Source organism: Primulina huaijiensis, chromosome 18 (assembly GCF_012295235.1).
Source record: "Primulina huaijiensis isolate GDHJ02 chromosome 18, ASM1229523v2, whole genome shotgun sequence".
Taxonomy (NCBI): Eukaryota; Viridiplantae; Streptophyta; class Magnoliopsida; order Lamiales; family Gesneriaceae; genus Primulina; species Primulina huaijiensis.
In genome coordinates this window covers 3,906,262-3,924,003 of record NC_133323.1, presented here as the reverse complement: position 1 = coordinate 3,924,003, position 17,742 = coordinate 3,906,262, and the positions used below count along the sequence as shown (strand labels likewise).

Sequence of the window (17,742 nt, the reverse complement as noted above, 5' to 3'; positions counted from 1 at the left end):
CACGCCCGTCTCAAAATTTGATCAGTACTGGTATGATTTCAGGTCAATCATTAATAAGGACTTCGCCTCCGGTTAACATTCCGCCATTAGGGAATATCTCATTCTACACTGGTGGCGCAGTTCTGCCTTCTTTGGCCGCCATGCAACCTTTACCCATCGGAGTCAATCAAGTGACGGCTCCGGTGAGCTTTGTAGGCAGCGGTAGCGGCCAATTTGGCAGAAATATGGCACTTATACAGGGAATGAATCTCCAGTCTTTAAAACATCCGGCTCCACAACAAATACAAGCGCAAAACCTACTTTTGCCAGCACAGCAAAGCCTAATACTGCAGAGGCCCCTGAGTTCTTGGACTCCAACCTCTATCAACAGAGGTATCACCGCCCCTTCCGCGACAAGCTCTAGTTTTTGGAGCGGCGCTGCCACCACCAACAATCGCAATCAAGTAGACTCTTCGTTGAATCCAAATCACTGGTCTGATAACCATAATCGGGGTTATGATCCTTCTAATCAATAAACTGATCTTCTTCCGTATTTATTAACTTTTTATTGCATGACAATAGCTAATTGGAATATTTGTGTTGCAAATACGTACATAAGATTGTGTTGTATCCTCTTTAATTTAAAGAAATTAAATGTAATGGGTTTGGTTGGTTCTTACAACTTTTGATCAAAATTTGTAGCTTTTAATGGCAATATATTGCTTTTTTGCTTTTGTTCTTTCATTTCAGATTTGACATCGTAAATTTCAGTAACGCGTGTTAAGTAACAGATGCAGATCAGAGGGAAACATTTTGCTTTGTATAGATAGCTTTAATTTCTTCGTGAAGTAGGCCTCGTAGACTATACATTAAGTCTTCCAAAAGAAATCATGGAGGTAGGATAAATGCGTGGGTGGATGAGCTAAATGCAATTGAAAACTTCCCAGCTCACGTTGATTTACTGATCGACACTACACTAAAATTAGAGTGAAATGGCGAGATATTTTGATATGGTGGTATGAGTTCAAATCTCACTTGTGTTTGATAGTAATTATGGTAGCATAAAAACTCAGACGGTCGTAGTATTTAACTTTACAAGACGGATATTCTATTTGGATCATTCATTAAAAAATATTATTTTTTATACCAAAATTATTACTTTTTATTATAAATATGAACATAATTGACCCGTCTCACGAATAAAGATTCACGAGACCGTCTTAAAAAAAACCTACTAACTAGATAGAAAATTACATCACCCTCGTTAAATATTAAAAAATAGAGTGAAATTAACATATATTTTACATAATACAACCTTATAGAATTTATGCATATTGAACATACATTGGACTTGTTTTATTTATTCTTGAATCTTGATATACTCCACTACATGTATTATATGTAGTGTATTTTTATTAATTTCATAACTTAGTCCTATAATATTATGTATTTACGTAAGCATATATAATGAATATTGAATATAGAGACCGTAATATTATATCCAAACATATAGGGTATTGAAAAATTGAGATGAGATAAATACTAAGCCAATTAAAAACCTAAAAGCTATTGACAGTGAGGTTGGTGATTAGTATTATATATTTTTATTATGTTAAAACCCACTACCGCTATTTTTCAGTGAACTGACGCAGTAACATGCAAATCACGTTAGTCAGGTAAACAATATATGAAAAATCATATACGACGTACTCATCCAAAAAAATGTCCATAAGAAGAATCAAACCTTGGTGATTATTATTCTGTGTGTGGAAAGTTGATAACCATGCGACTTAAAATTAAGAAATAGTTTAAATAACGTATTCAGTTCACCAAATTCAAAACTTCTAGGGATGTAATCACAAAGAATTTGATATGATAAATTAACAAAAGGCAAAGCACTAAATGATATGATTATGCATCCAAACTTTCCCCTTTTTTTCATTAATTTGGTTAATATATTTCCCTCTGGTGACAGGTGCATGAAGCAACAGTGCAGTTGTTGGCTTTATATCGAAGTGGATTATTGGTCCTTTATTCCACGCATTTTGAGCTTCAATTTCCTGGCCATGTCCAATACCTTTTTGTTTAACTTGGCCATCTTTGGAATATAATCAAGTCACAAATTAAATTCTCCAACCTCTACGTAACAAAAGTGCTCAAACATGCTGTTGCGTAAAAGAAAATTGATGCAATTGAAAATAATTTTTGTATGACGCACGAACGCGTTAAAAATCAAAAGGTTGCTCGGTGGTTGTATGAATCTTGTCCTTACATGCGTGTTTAGATTAGGGTGTTAATGGAAAAATTATACATTATTTAAGAATTTGATCCCATTTTAGCGAGTTAAAATTATCTTCTTTGTATTTAGTAGGAATTTCAAGGCTCATTCCGGGAGCTTTCCAGCAAAGAAGATTTTGTATTTCAGAGCCAGAATTTACAGGGGTATTATATGCATAATAATATATAATATACAAAGAATTTGCTACACCGCGAGATGATACCTGCCCCCACTCAATTCAAGTACAAAGAGAATCCCGTTTACGAATTTGTAAAATGATAAATTTTATAGCCAAATCAATTGAATTCCTCCTTGGAACCACTCGTATATTTGAAATAATGCTTGAAAGTTAGTAAAATAAAGTAACAGATAATATCTATCACACTAAACATCTACATGACATGTCTGATGCAAACTATCTTAGGTGTCCCTCAATTTCATAGGATCATTTGATACCATGGAATCACATTATGGCAATCGTACCTTAAAAAAGTCACATGAATGCGAACAACAGTAAGAATCATGCCCATGTAGCGACGAGTGGGTAGAAGAATAAGCATTGAGCATTCTGATTTTATCCACGCTTGATCCCCAACAATTTCACAGCCATTTCCCATGTCACAATTGCAGCAGCATTAGCAGGAAACGCCCTTAGTATTGTGGGACCAAGACCAGTGTAGCATCCTTTAAATCCAGACCTCTTGTAAATCTAGCAGAAGTAAGCATCTACAAGTTAATATTTGCTCATTGTGCATTCTAAAAAACTGAACACTGACATAGCATACCACTTCTAGAATCCGAAATGGATTTCTGGTACAGTTTCTGTCTGTTGAAGTTTGGATAATGGTTTTTGCAACATCTAATGGTAGCACAGCACACCAACACTGAAACAGAAAATTACGTAAAAATACTAGAGAATACCACAAGTCTCAGGAGCAGATAGATTTGATAAAGCTTTAGCATGGGCCCAACAATTAACCTACTTGTTCTCTACGGTAGTCTATACGTCGCTGCTGTTAAGACACGTGTTGTTAACAGCAATAGGAGTGTTAAAAGGTCGAAGCTCAAGGTGACTTTTTAAAAATTTTCATGCTAGTATCTAAGTTTGAAAATTTTTAAGATCAAGCTTGTTGGATGATCAGAAGGTCAGAGTTCCAAAGCTGTCACAGGCAACAATGATAAGAACTCGTTCTTTTAATTAGTGGAAGAAAGAGAAAGGTATATTGCACACACTTGTTAGAAGCACAACCCATACTAAATAACATAATTATAATATAATCTAAGCACAATGACGCACACATTCTTTATTTCAGTGAACAGCGTGGAGGAAATATACTAGAATCTAATGTCAGAAGAGTTACTTATATAATCCAATATGTAATTTACAAGCTATAAGACAATAACTACACAAATAATCATTATCTAATGTCTATAAGCACGGATAATTATTTTTGTATCGCACTTCTTTTGGACTTATCATCCACATATTAAAGTCTTCAAAGCGCACCAAAAATGGGACTTCAAAGTTAACATGTACCCCATATCAAAAGGCTGGGCCTCAGATTATATTGACATGAAGATGTTAAGACTCACATAGCTTTGAACCTAGTTGCAACTTGCACCCTATAGGATTTCAGTAACTATCATATATACAAAAAATTCTTACCACAATGCCACCAAGGCCGCCACTCACTATCCCAACTCCAACATCAATAAAATGGGATAAATCAGAGGAAGTATGTCTCACGGACTGATGCATGTGATAGCGTACATATTCGTAAGTGCTAAAGAAGACTGCATTTCCAATAGACTCTCTCAAAAAGGTAGTACCTCCTCCTCGAAACATGCCTGTAAGCTGAAGATAAATAATCAGCTAAAAAACTCGACAATGTTTGTTTTAAACGGAGATTATGTTACTAACTCCTTCTGTTTGTACGGTTTTGAGCGCGCAATCAACAGGACCGCTGTATCTAATGGAGCTTAGCGACAAGTCTGTTCCTTGAACTTGCATTCTACACTGAAGAATATCACAATCACCCTACGAGTGTCAACAACCCAAATGAATAAGAAAGGTAAGATTTTCGATTCACTAACTTTTATCAGCTCTGATGGGCAAAGTATAGAGCTAATGATAGCTCCAGCAAAAGCCGCCGACGGAACTATAGCTTGAAGCTGTGGCTTTTCACTATTCGATCCTCCCTATGAAGCAGAAATAATATTCATGAGCAAAATAATACTGTTCCTAGGCGAATAACCATACCGCTGCAATTTTGGCTCAATTAGTCTTCCATCAACAAAAAAAGTAAACTAAAATTTCGAAAATATTAATGTAAAAACAACCTACTGGAAAATAACAACGTTTACCTGCAGAAACTGTTTCATTTGGGAATACATTCCAAAGGCAAGGGAACTTTCAAAGGCCATCCCAAGAAAAGAAGATGTGGCACCTCGATAAAGCCCTTTCACCTGTCAAAGAAAGTATAAGCATTAGGTAATGTTACTTGCACGCGGTAACCACTTCAAAAATCTTCTAAAATATACTGAAGAGTTCATGGGCATATTTAACAGAAAAAATGAACAATAATCCCCGTAATATATTTAAAGTCATAATAACATTCACTGCATTGCGTTTAACAACATTCACTGCATTTCGTTCTGAATTTTTTCTGACCTTGGACATGTAATGGTATTAGATAATATGAAAAAACTCAACCACTCAAGATGGTTGAAAGACGTAAGATAAAGGCAGTCATATAAAAAGACAAACATGTTAACAAATAAGAAAGAAATCAAGGAATACAGATTAAAGAGCTTGATTAAAACACAAATATAATCAGGACATGAAATATCAAACACATGGTCTCACAGGAGGTAAAGAGGCATACTCCTTCAGTCTGCAATATTCTTGTTGTACAGTGCAAACTGCTCTTATACTTCATTCCGTTCCCTTCTGTATTGTGTTTTTGAAGTTTAACCTGATAATACGGATCATCAGGGGAAAAAAGCATAGGATACAAAATTTCATTACTACATTCCAATATTTTCTTAAGAACAACTTTAGATGTACAGAGCACAGATGAAACTCAGAACACATAAAAAGGTTTCTATTACATCACAATGAAATGGTACATAAATTTTTTCCAAATTTTTAATTCCCTAGGCATATTTTGCAGACGAACACAATGAAATCGGATTTCATTCATAAAACAGACAGAAGCACCAAACTGATGTGCTAGTCAATAACAAAAATAAATGGCGAATGCATTTTTGCAAATGTTAAAGTTACTCTTTATCGGATATCAGCTAGTGAATTGCTAAAAAATAAGACTCCAATGTCCAATCAAGATCGGATAACAATCGAGCTTGTGTTTTAATTTCACTAGATGCACATATATCAAGAATAAATCATTTCCTATTACCAAAATTCGTGGTGTGGCGCTTAAATGCGTCACACACAGAGGCACAGAGAGAGAGACAGAGAGCGACCTTGACAGTATCAAAGGGGTGACCAACAATGACCATAGAAACTCCCGCTAGCATACCCGCCAGGTACTCCTTGTAGCCCGAAACCTCCCCCATTTCAGCTCTCTTCTCTCACTCAAAGGTTGTCTCCCTCACGGATCTCAAAATCGTAAGAACCCGTGAGAAACCACAATTAGCGGTACCGTTGGATTCCTATTCGAATAGCGAACTGATGTCCAGCTAACAATGTGATTGATAATTCCGGCGGTCAAAAAAGGTGGAAGGAGATACCGTCAATGGCGCGACATGGCATAGGCGGCGAGTGGATACCTGTGACGGAATTGCTGGAATTCTTTATATCGGGGCGGCTTCTATAATCTACAATTCTAAGAAGCGACGAAAAACTTATAGCTCAGGCCGTTAAAACAAGTGGGGCAAGGTGGCGCTTTCGCCGGGAAAATGGAGGACCGCAGCCGGAGAGCAGAGGTACGGTGCCATTTCTTGAGATTTGATCGGATTTTGTGGAACTATACTGCGGCGGTCAACTATTCATTCAACGGTCAACTCCGACTCTCGTTAAGTCGCATTGCATGATTTTCAGAGTACTTTTAAAGTTCCAAGCATTAAACACTAGGTTTCGGCCCATTAATCTAAGAGGTAAATAATGAAATTGGCCCAAATATATAGCCCATCTATCAAGATTAGGTGGATACTGGACCGGGTGGCCCCGTTGTTTTTTTTGGACTGCCTATATTATTTTTATATCAGAACTCGTCTATGGTCTATGAGTACGATATCTTGATGCATAAAACTACGGAAAATTCGTTCTTTGTATTTTTATCATTTTGCGTCGGCCATCTATGTTATCAAAAATTAGTTTTAGCGTGATATTTATTTATTTTTGTTTTCATCTTTTTCCATGTGAAGCTGCCACGGTGTCATCGTATTGGTGATATGACATCGAAGTATGTAAATTAAAATATATTTGACTAAAATTGAAATTTATCAATATAAAAAACCTAAATCCTAAATAAACATACATGTCATATCAAAATTATAATTTTTTCTAAAACTACTCGAAATTATGGAAACGTTTCCTTTACAAACACAATTATATTATGTAAAAGCAGTGTTTTAAAAAGCGGTAGGCGGTCGGTTACCTACAGCCCAGCGCCTAGGCGACTAGACGGTAGGCGGGCGGTTACCTACCGTCTAGCGCCTAGGCGACTAGGCGGGGCCTAGGCGGTTGTCTAGACGATTTTTTTTAAGTTTAAATTCATTAACCATGACATGAGTATTATGTTTGTATATGAAATATATATTATTATAAAATTTAAAATTGTAATAATAAATATATATTAATAAATTTTTATACATAAATCATCCACATCAGTATACTACTTTACTACAACCGTTGTACAATGAAAATTAAATTTGTTCAACATTTTTTCCAATATAAAATATTGTTATTGAACCTAAACATCTAACTTTTCTAGTTCATCTCCATATTTTTCCAATACTTCTTCTGTATCGGATTCAAACTCAAAATCCGATATGCATGTATACTATAATTAAGAATATCATAATTTGTTTTTTTTAAGTGTAAACCGCCTAGGCGAATTTTTAATTGTAAAATCGCCTAGGCGACTTTCGCGCCAGGCGATCGATTAATATGGTGACGCCTAGAAGTTTCGATTAGCCTAAGCCTAGACGGTCCTAGGTGGAGATTTTTAGAACACTGTGTAAACGATGTTCATACACTAAAATACGCAACAGGGAATGCATTTTTCCAATAAGATAATATAACATAAAACCGTACATATATGATTGTATCATTAGAAAACTTGGACATGTATCATTAGGTAGACAACAAGTATCATATTAAAACTAATATGGGCGGCCTAAAATATGTTATATACGGTATAATTTATGTGTGCGTGGTGTATATAGATGCAAACAAACTAAATCGAGTCGAACAGTTCTTTTTAATACTCAAATTAGTTATATTCGAAGCTCGAAAATTCTGATATTTAATTTTTACTCGAATTTGGTTTGAATTAATCCATATTTGAGTCTTCGAGAGCAGCAACCACCCCTTGGGTATACAAGAGTTAACAATACTTGTATCAACAAATACAAGATTGTAGTATAAAATGAAAGACTGTGTGAAAGGGTTGGGGTAGCAAGTCTCCATTGATGGCTCATTAATTCATGCAGCCGTCAATTCCTGTAATCACATTTTTTCAAATCTTTTTATTGGTCGCTTGGATGGGATAAAGGGTCAACAATAAAGTCCACTTTATTAGTCTGAATTATGTTACGCCGCCCGTTTCTGAAATTTTCTTGAATTTAAAATTTCAAAAATTTGTTATAAGAAAACTACACTTGCTAATTTATTATTTGTTATTAATTAATTTAATTTAATTTAATAAATGAACATGAATTGTTGGTGTTTCAGTTGATAAATGAAAGATAGGATGGACTGAAAAAAAATGTGAGCAGGATATGCCAGGACTATTAGCATGTCTTGTTGGTGACTATCCGTATGTTATGAAGTAAGTTTTATATCTTAATTGGTTATCCTTGGTTGATTATTGCTCTTAAGCATGTTATGATCACTGATATCAATTTTGATACTGCTGACTCTTTTCACTCGTCTATCATGTCTGTTTTTTGTTTCTTTTTCTTTTTCTTTTATAACAGCGCCATATGCCATGCGAATGAGCTGTGGAGCTCGTAATGATGTTCATATTCCTCCAACAAACACTCCCTGGTACAAGGATTTTGCTTACACGGGAGGAATTCCAGGCAATGCTACCGGACCAAGTTTCATCAGTCCCTCACTCAATACCATTCGCTATTTCCCTTTGTCCGAGGGTCCTGAAAACTGCTACAACATAAACAGGGTTCCTCGTGGTCATTATTGAGTGAGAATCTACTTTGGGTTGGTCGATGAACCTAGCTTTGACAACGAACCTTCATTTGATGTTTCAATTGAAGGAACACTGGTTTATTCATTGCAGTCTAGTTGGAGCAGTACTCAAGATAATGAGCGAGTATTTGTCGAAGCACTCATATTTCTTCAAGATGGCACTGCCTCTCTTTGCTTCCATAGCACTGGCTATGGAGATCCAGAATTGAAATTCTTTCTCGCTGGCTATGGAGATCCAGCATTGAAATTCTTTCTTTCTTTCCATAAGCTCGGTTCCAAAGTATTACAATGGTAACAGTTGTGATTATCGTCCATCGGAATGAGTCAAATTGACATTGTTCATGAGAACATGTTTGAATCCAGGACTGTTGATACAGATGAAATTTCACTTGAATCTAATCCAATTTTGAGCATCTTAAGGTTTGATTATCCATCTATAATGCAGGTTGAAGAACTGATCAATTGAAGCATTCTATTATAACAAAGCCGAATCCAACATTAGTTCATATGAGAATCCATTTGCAAGAAATAGATGCGCTCCGAACTAATGATACTCAATATTAAATATATTTGAAACCTTACACAATATTAAATATATTTGAAACCTTACATATTTAATATTAAAATTGCATAAAAAGTAAATTTTAAATCCATTTCAATTTTGTTTATCCAAACAAGTTATGAAATTCAAAATTCATCATCTCATATCTATCATTCTAAACACAATTTTACAATGCCAACTGAAATGTGAACTTTGGTGGTTCGGTATCCAGAAATTAAGGAACACGTACAATTGATAAGAGGACTTATCCAATTAAGAGAATATATGAAATTAAATCATTCTAAAAGCAAAGAATATCGAAAGAAGAATGAATCCCGGTGCGGATGGTCAGTTTGACCTACCACCGACCGGCCTTCATAAATTCTCTTTTACGACCCCCCTTTTCTTGCATATTATACTTGTGGCCATTTAAGAAACCTTGCTGTACCAATCAATGTCTATTGTCTCAAGTCATAATAAATTCTCTTTTGATTAGTTAAATTCCATATACATTTAAAAATAAAATATGGGGATTTTAATGGGACGCCAAATTTAGTCAAAACGAGAGTGTTGGCACGCATAAAGACCTAGTCTCGATGCAAAGAGTAATTCCACAGTTATGTCTATATTTAAGGGAGTTGTTTGTGCCGACGTTTACGAGAGGCTATCTGGGGCCTCTCCACCTTGACACGCTACTGCGACGCATAACGCTAATAGCTTTATGTGTCCTTTTAACCTTAGCAACTCATAATGTTTCCCTAGTCGTTTTCTCTCTAAAACTTGCCACTCTTATTCATGGCTTCGACGCGCGAAGCCCACTACAGGGGAGTTAGAAAGCGTCCATGGGGACGTTACGCGGCGGAGATACGTGATCCCTGGAAGAAAACCCGTGTCTGGTTGGGCACTTTCGATACGCCTGAGGAGGCGGCTCTGGCATACGACGACGCCGCTAGGTCTCTTCGCGGTGCCAAAGCAAAAACTAACTTTCCCGCGACCAGCTCGTCGGGACTTTCGTTAGACCTCAGTCTTAACTCGGACAACCGATGGGTGTCCCCGTCCGACAGAGGTATGAATAACGACGACATCCACCCTAGAATGCTCCGAGATGTGCCCTCTCAGGGGAATGGAGGATACACGGCGGCTGGAACCGTGACTCCTCCGGAGAAGGGAGACGGTTCTCCACAATATCTTGGGGTTGTGACACGCGGGTTGTCGATAGATTTGAACGAACCTCCATCTCTGTGGAATTAGCCATTTTTTCGCTGCCGTTGCCTGCTTTCTTCCGTCGATCGGAGTTTTTTTGCATTTGTGTGTTAATGCTTTGAGCTTCTGAGAAACAGATTTTCTTGGCTTAGTATCAGTTATTAGGATCGAATTAAACCATCGGAGTGGTGTTCTGTTATCCCGGATGACGCCATTGTTATCTTTCTTGTCCATTGATGATCTTTTTCCGCAAATAGTGTTTGGCTTCATGCATCTCAAGTGTTTAACTGGATTTAAATATGTTTTTTAAGGAAAAAAATTATTACACACACTACTAACTTTAGCAGAATCTATTTACATCTTGGTGCTCGTCTTCTCTGTGTTAAACAATATAGTTTTGTTTGAAAAAACATTTAGTTTTGTAAAACTTAAAATTATAATTTAATTTCTTATATTTGTCCGATAGGTTAATTTGGTCAAAATATGATATATTAAAAATTTTTATAAAAAATAAAAAAGTACGGAACTCCTTTATATATATATTATTTTTTTAATTTAGAATCTAAAAGTTAATTTTTATTAAAAAAAATATAATTAACTAAAAAATCTCATCTAAAAAATTCACCCTCTTTTTCTTATTTTTCCCCGAATCAAAACATTTTTTCTTTTCAAGCTTTGCTTTTAATCCGTGTTTTTTCTCGCTTTTTATAATACTGACAGATGAGAATTTATCTTTGCATCTTGACATAATTAAATGCTAGTCTATGTTTAATTTTTAAAACAGTAGCAATTTTTATAAATTTACTTTTTGCAAAGTTGGTTGAATGAAGCAATTTAAAGATTATTATTATGTCACTGATGAAGGAAACTGGGTATGGAGATCAAAATGTGGGGAATATTGCGAGATTCTGCAATATCGAGGTACTTTTTAACAGTACAAAGTTCCGTCTCTGCTTTTCCAGCACACGATATTTTGTAAGAAAACAGTATATTCATTGCTTTGGATTTCCATTTGGATGCATCAGGGTGAGATTTCACGTGGGGGTTTGAGTGATTTGACCCCCTCCCCTACAATTGCGTCTCTTTATTTTTATTTTTTGTTGCATAATTAAAAATCCTCAATTTTTTTTTATTATCATTTGGAAAATATAATTTTTTTTCTTTGAAGCAGAATATATAGAGTTTATGTGCACCTGGAAGGATAATAAATTATGGAATCCGATGAATTATTTATTCCCTAATTTGAATTTGCTTACTTAATTTGAATTTTTAGTATCCTTCACAAAAATTTATGTTCAGTGAAATTGTTTTATAATTGGGATCGAACATAATACCATAAACATTAAATACCGTTGGCTTTTTATGCATAGAGTAGGTTTTTTTTGAGACGGTCTCACGAATCTTTACATGTGAAACGGGTTAACCATACCGATATTCACAATAAAAATTAATACTCTTAGAATAAAAAATAATATTTTTTCATAGATGACCCAAATAAGAGATCTGTCTCACAAAATACGACCCGTGAGACCGTCTCACACAAGTTTTTGCATTATGACATAACTCCTAATGTATTTATTCACCTTTTTCAATGTATACTAATGTTTAATTTTGTGTTTTGATCTTGTAAGTTAGATTATTTTTGGTTTTTATTTTTTTACTTAGTGAAGACGTAACACTAAAAAATATTGATATATTATCATAGAATAATGATTAGGTGCCGAAAAATACTGACATATTCGACGAGACCTAAGCACTCCATCTAAAAAAAATAGAAAAAAACCTCCTTATGGTACCAAAACACGATTAAACAAACTTAGATGATTATTTTTGTTATTATCAGATATCACTTACTGCACTTAAAGTGCAAAATAAACATTTTTATTTTAACTTTGCAGTAATTGATATTTTTATTGTATCGTTCAGATTCAGTTTTAGTTATCCATCCTATAAGAATTAAATCTGATTATTTTTTGAGAAATATAAAATTCTAATTAAGATAGTAGTAAATCTTATCTTATTAAACTAAATGTAACTTGCTTGAACCTGGACGGATATTACATATTTGTGCAGAAAAAATTCATAATCACGTATTTCTAAAAGTTGTAAACACAGACTTTAGAACTCGAGTATATAATGAAGATACACATATCGTGATACAGTAATGTACAGTGTCTGATGAAAACAATATGGATTGTATTTATTTAAAAAAGAGAAAGACGAAGACTTTTTAAGATAGACAAGCAGCAAATGTTGAAAGAAAATGGAACAAGAATAGGTCCTACGTGGTTGTTCGAGATTTGGAGAATCAAAATGGGCCACTATTTTTTGCAATGGAATAATGTCGGCAACAATGGAGGCCTCATTGCTGCCAGCTGCCTATTATCTTAAAATTATTTATAATCAGAAAAAAAAAATTTCAAAAATAATATTATTTTATTTTGCATTTTATAAATTATGCAATGTATTCCGGACATTTATTATGTTCAGATATGGTTAATTATTTAATATTATTTTTTGGTATTTAAATAATTAAGTTAAATACATTTTTTTTTAGGGAGGAAAAAAAAGAACCAATTCATTTATTTAGTAAAACATTAGTTTAAAGTGAATCGCGGGTAATTTTCAAAGGAGGTATAATTAGGTTGTCACCTCAGGAGGCACAAAAAATATCCACTTGAAAGTCGGGTGGCTCATAAAGCAGCCGCCCTGCCATTTGTCGTTACATAGCTTTCATTATCTTTTTAATTTTTTTTTCCTTTTTTAAATAGTTTAAAAATTATTTTGAAAAATGAACTTTTTATTATTTATAATATTTAATCATATATATATATAATGTTTAAATAATTTTAAATAAAAAAATTTGACAAATATAAAAATAAATTATATGTTTTTTATATATTATATATATTTGTCACTTTAATAACAGTGAGTATTATATCCTAATTTGCCAAATCAAAGCTTCAATTTGTTATAAAGAAACAATTAATTACAGGAAATATTGTATTATATCGTTCAAAATAATCATTCAATTTAATTTTTTTTAAAGGAAATTCTATTTATTTATTTTTTTTAGAAAAGGAAATTCTATTTTTTAATACATCACGTTAATTAAAAAAATTCTATGATCATTACAATAATAATTTCTTGCACATACGGACGCAGCAGGGGTACATTAATATGTAAAGCCATCGTGATTCGTATGTACTATAGTAGCTCGAATATGTCCGTACTGACATGGCCCCACACGTGCAATAATCAAAACCACCGAATTTGCCCCCCGGTTCCCTGCCAGGCACCCATAATTGAAGAGAAAAGGTCAGATCTTCCATTTATTCCACCGTAACTTCAGGGTAAATATCTAATAATTTAATTTTATGGTAATAAAAAGATTATAATTTTTTTTCCGTCCAATATAATTGGACCACATAGAAAATATTAAGATTTATATTTAAAATGGATAATAAGTCAGTCTATTTTTTTGTTTTAATAATGTAATTTGTTAAAATTTAATTTTATATAGTAACTTAGATTTTTTTGGTGTCAATGTTTTTTTGTTCGAAATTATTAAATATAACGAATATGATTTATTTGAAATCAATATCACAATATAATACTTCTCAAATTAAAATAATTGTGATAAAAAAAACATTAATCGATATCACAATATAATACTTCTCAAATTAAAATTATTGTGATAAAAAAGACATTGAAAAATAAAACAATGCTATCTTCAATTTTTTATGCATATTTTAATGTGTGTAATATAAATTTTATTTTTGTCACATATGTTAAATAAGATATAGTTGTGTCAAATAAAATATATTCGATGAGTTTAATAATTTCGAAAAAAAAATTATTATATAAAAACTAAAATTTAAAAAATTATATAACTAAAACAAATAACAGTTGGACTCAATCCACTATATCGTAATTTTTCCAATAAAATGTATCTACAGCAGCACTTACATCATCAGAAAAGTGGATGGCCACTAGGGAATTATCAACTTTACGAAAAATTTTAACATCTAAAATATATATATCAAACTAAAACCCACCGGCAAAGTCAGAGATTTACCGGAGGAGGAAGGTTCAGATCAAGATTGATGCCTTCTCCGCGTGGTGATTTTGGCGGCGTTTGGTCAAAGACCGCTGATGATGAATCCGACTCGCTCTGGTTCCCGCCGCCTGGTCGCATTTGGTTCATAAGATCTGCAATTTTTTCGCGCGATTCTGGGCGAAGGTGGAGCATCGTGGTGTTCTCCTCTGTGTTATATGCTAAAAATCCTGCGGAAGTGACGGCCGGGAGGAATTTGTGATGTTTCTGGACAGGATTTCTGAGAGGAGATTGTCCAATAGTGAGTTCCAAAGAGAAGGAATCGGCTGCCACAGCCGTTCGGGGGTAAGACACCAGGCTAGAAGACTCGACGGTGCTGTTCTGGCTTTGGCTCCTGTGGTTCGGAAAATGGTCGGTTTTCTTTACATCCACCGTATCTACCTGAGGAAAATTAGTTTTAGCCTTATGACCTCGGAACTCGCGGGCGGCTTTATCATACGCCCTTGCTGCCTCCTCCGCCGTGTCGAATGTACCAAGCCACACACGGGACTTCTTACCCGGATCCCTAATCTCCGCCGCATATCTTCCCCACGGCCTCTTCCTGACCCCACGAAAATGCAATTCACCACCGCAGAGCCGCCCCTCCCCCGCCCTCGGCGCCATCACATGCAGGAATAGTGATGTATAATCAGTAGTTTTAGTGCGGGTAGTTTTTAGGAAGGGGGGTGTCGAATATATAGATGGTGGGGTTGGGATTACGTGGGGGAGTGTGAACGAGTTGTCTATGGGGGGGCGGCGTGACTGCCATAAAAATTACTTATAGGCTGGGTCTCTAATTTTTTTTATTATTTATTTCTATTCAATATATTCTCCTTAAGAAAATTACTTTTTAGAATATAGATAATCACGTTTAAACAACAAAAAACTTCAAGTTTTATTTATGAATAATTTCTTTGTTGAGATTTGCACAATTGATTGCACCTAATTGTAGGCAAATAGGCATCATTACGAAAATTAAACAAATTAAAGAAATGCAATACATCGCACAACATAATTGTGTCACATGTCTTTGTCTTAGTGACGCTAACCTTGCAATAAAGAGAAGATGTCTCGAGACCCAAAATTATACTCCCTTTTGCGTAATATAAAAAAAATGCACAACATAATAGTCAAATTCATATTTGACTGTCATTATATAGAAATTATTCGTAAAATCATTTGCCACCCATATAATTTTTCTTTATCGTAAATTGTTGTCCATTTGGAAGCAATAATACTCTTAGATTTCATTTGCATCGATGAATTACGATCATTCATTGACTTGTTTTGATTGACACATGCAAAAAAATTTTAAATCAATTTGTGTGTAGTTTGAATAATAGTTATGATGTATTTCAAATACATCACATAACTATCATTTGAAATACATATCTTAAAGTAATCAATCTAAATGCAAATATATATGGTTCACGTTTCTAAATTTGGATGAATAGTATAATTTTTTTAGTTTGTAGAATTAATCAACAGAAACGTCTCGAATGCAAAATAAGACACGCTTTTTTAATTAAAAAAAAAAAAAGCGTATGCCCCGGTGTTACAAGGACTTGATTTAAAATTTAACCTCCGATCGAGATATAAATTTAGAGTTATGCTATATATATATATTAAAGATTACATACGCAGTTATACATTGTTTTAAGATTACAAAACTATTTTAAATGTACTTTAATTTCAAAATTACATTTGAGATTGTTTTGTAATATAAAAAACAATGTGTAATCATTAGATGTGTTCGTCCGCCTTATGACGCCTCACCGAATCCAATGTGTTCGTCCGCCTTTGGACCAATGGCGGCCGGCCAATCCCCACTAAACTCTTTAGTCCGATCGGGTGATTCCTTTGATTAGTACGAATATTTCCAGTCGGACTTTATTTTAAGAGTTTATTTTAATACTCTTCAAATCTAATTAATGACGAACTCCACTTCTCATTAGATGAATGGAGTGGCTCAATGATCAATGTAGCAGTGGGATGGAGGTACCTAGAGATGAGATGTTGTTGTCCAATGAGCATCCAAACGGCATGATGATATTGTGGAGTTGATTGCTGGCTAGGTATTACCAAATGTTGGATTGAATTAGAGACAGTTTTTGGAGCAATCAATAACAACCTTTGTATTACAATCTGGCCGGAGATCGGATAGGAAATATATATACGTGGACATTCACCTACAGACAAAGTCGAAATCATTGGATTGCAGTTAGATATATCAGATCGAAGCGGTGAGCGATAAGAATGTGGATTTTCATGAAGAAATCCAAACTAAATGGCCAGATTAAAGCAAAATGATCGAATTCATCTGATTCAGAGCATCATATCACAAGATCTCGGTTGTTTATGAAAGAATGCAAGTCAGATCATTAATCCACGCTAATATATAATATTCATCAAGTTTATCTACCGGGTCAGTTTTGTAAGACCGGTCTTCGACCCGACTCGATTCATGAAAAAATATTTTTTTTATATCAAAATGATTATTTTTGACTGTAGGTCTGGACCGAGTCAACCCGAATCCGTGAAATCGTCTAACAAATATATCTAAGTAAGATTGTCTCACACGAAACCTAATCTTCACGAAATGACATTAATTAACTCTTAAAAAAACTATAAATAAGATTGTCCTTTCAATCACATAGATTTGTATTTACATAAAAATTTTGTCTTTAATTATATTCGTTCTAATTTCTGCGAAAAGAAACAACTATATTATTTAATCACTATGAATATGACAATATTATTTTAAAGAACAAAAATTAATACCTAACGTTGTACCTATTATTATAATTTTCGAACGGCATCCAATATTATTTTTAGAAACTTTTATTACTTCGATATTGTTCTGTGTACTCTTTCTTCATAGTTGTGAAATGATAGTGATTACTCAAAGTCGTATATTAGCCCGAAATCTTGGACTGAAATCTTTTTAAAAGTTCTACTTGATGGAATGATTTGAAGTCATGAATTTGTAATTCATGTATTTGATTGTTTTTGATAAATTTTTTGTTGAGTAAATTTGAAATCCACCATTTTGCTAATTCATATAGATGCAATTTTAATTATGATGAATCTGAAATACACTAAAAAAACAAATATCATTCCAGATTCATCGTTCAAAATCATTCACAAATCATACCATCTACTCCAAATTAAATTCTTTCATCCAAGCAAAATTTTTGTTTTTAAAAATAATTAAGTCCAAGCATCGAATTGAAGAACAAATTTGAAGAGAA

At 34.0% G+C, this 17,742-nt stretch overlaps 3 protein-coding genes across 4 annotated transcripts; 1 reads left to right on the top strand and 2 right to left on the bottom strand.

The window, feature by feature from the left end:
* Positions 1-2,523: 2,523 nt before the first annotated feature.
* LOC140965087 (mitochondrial arginine transporter BAC1) lies at positions 2,524-6,316 on the bottom strand. The gene is made up of 8 exons (XM_073425138.1): positions 5,744-6,316; positions 5,143-5,232; positions 4,622-4,723; positions 4,352-4,456; positions 4,179-4,274; positions 3,924-4,112; positions 3,043-3,141; positions 2,524-2,966 (listed from the first exon to the last, which is right to left on the bottom strand). Exons 1-8 carry the CDS (start codon positions 5,834-5,836, stop codon positions 2,832-2,834), a joined length of 909 nt encoding a protein of 302 aa, XP_073281239.1. The 5' UTR covers positions 5,837-6,316; the 3' UTR covers positions 2,524-2,831.
* A 3,671-nt stretch (positions 6,317-9,987) lies between these two features.
* On the top strand, positions 9,988-10,443 carry LOC140964622 (uncharacterized). The gene has a single exon (XM_073424482.1). The coding sequence runs from the start codon at positions 9,988-9,990 to the stop codon at positions 10,441-10,443; it is 456 nt and encodes a 151-aa protein (XP_073280583.1).
* Positions 10,444-13,483: 3,040 nt separating this feature from the next.
* On the bottom strand, positions 13,484-15,221 carry LOC140965159 (ethylene-responsive transcription factor 11-like). Of its 2 annotated transcripts, none has more exons than XM_073425247.1 (2): positions 14,474-15,219; positions 13,484-13,683 (listed from the first exon to the last, which is right to left on the bottom strand). In XM_073425247.1, the coding sequence occupies exons 1-2, from the start codon at positions 15,113-15,115 to the stop codon at positions 13,654-13,656; spliced, it is 672 nt and encodes a 223-aa protein (XP_073281348.1). In that variant the 5' UTR covers positions 15,116-15,219; the 3' UTR covers positions 13,484-13,653. The 2 variants fall into 2 exon arrangements, with proteins under 2 accessions (XP_073281348.1, XP_073281347.1); XM_073425246.1 differs by lacking the exon at positions 13,484-13,683 and adding an exon at positions 13,700-13,756 and having other exon boundaries at positions 14,474-15,221.
* Between the last annotated feature and the right edge of the window lie 2,521 nt (positions 15,222-17,742).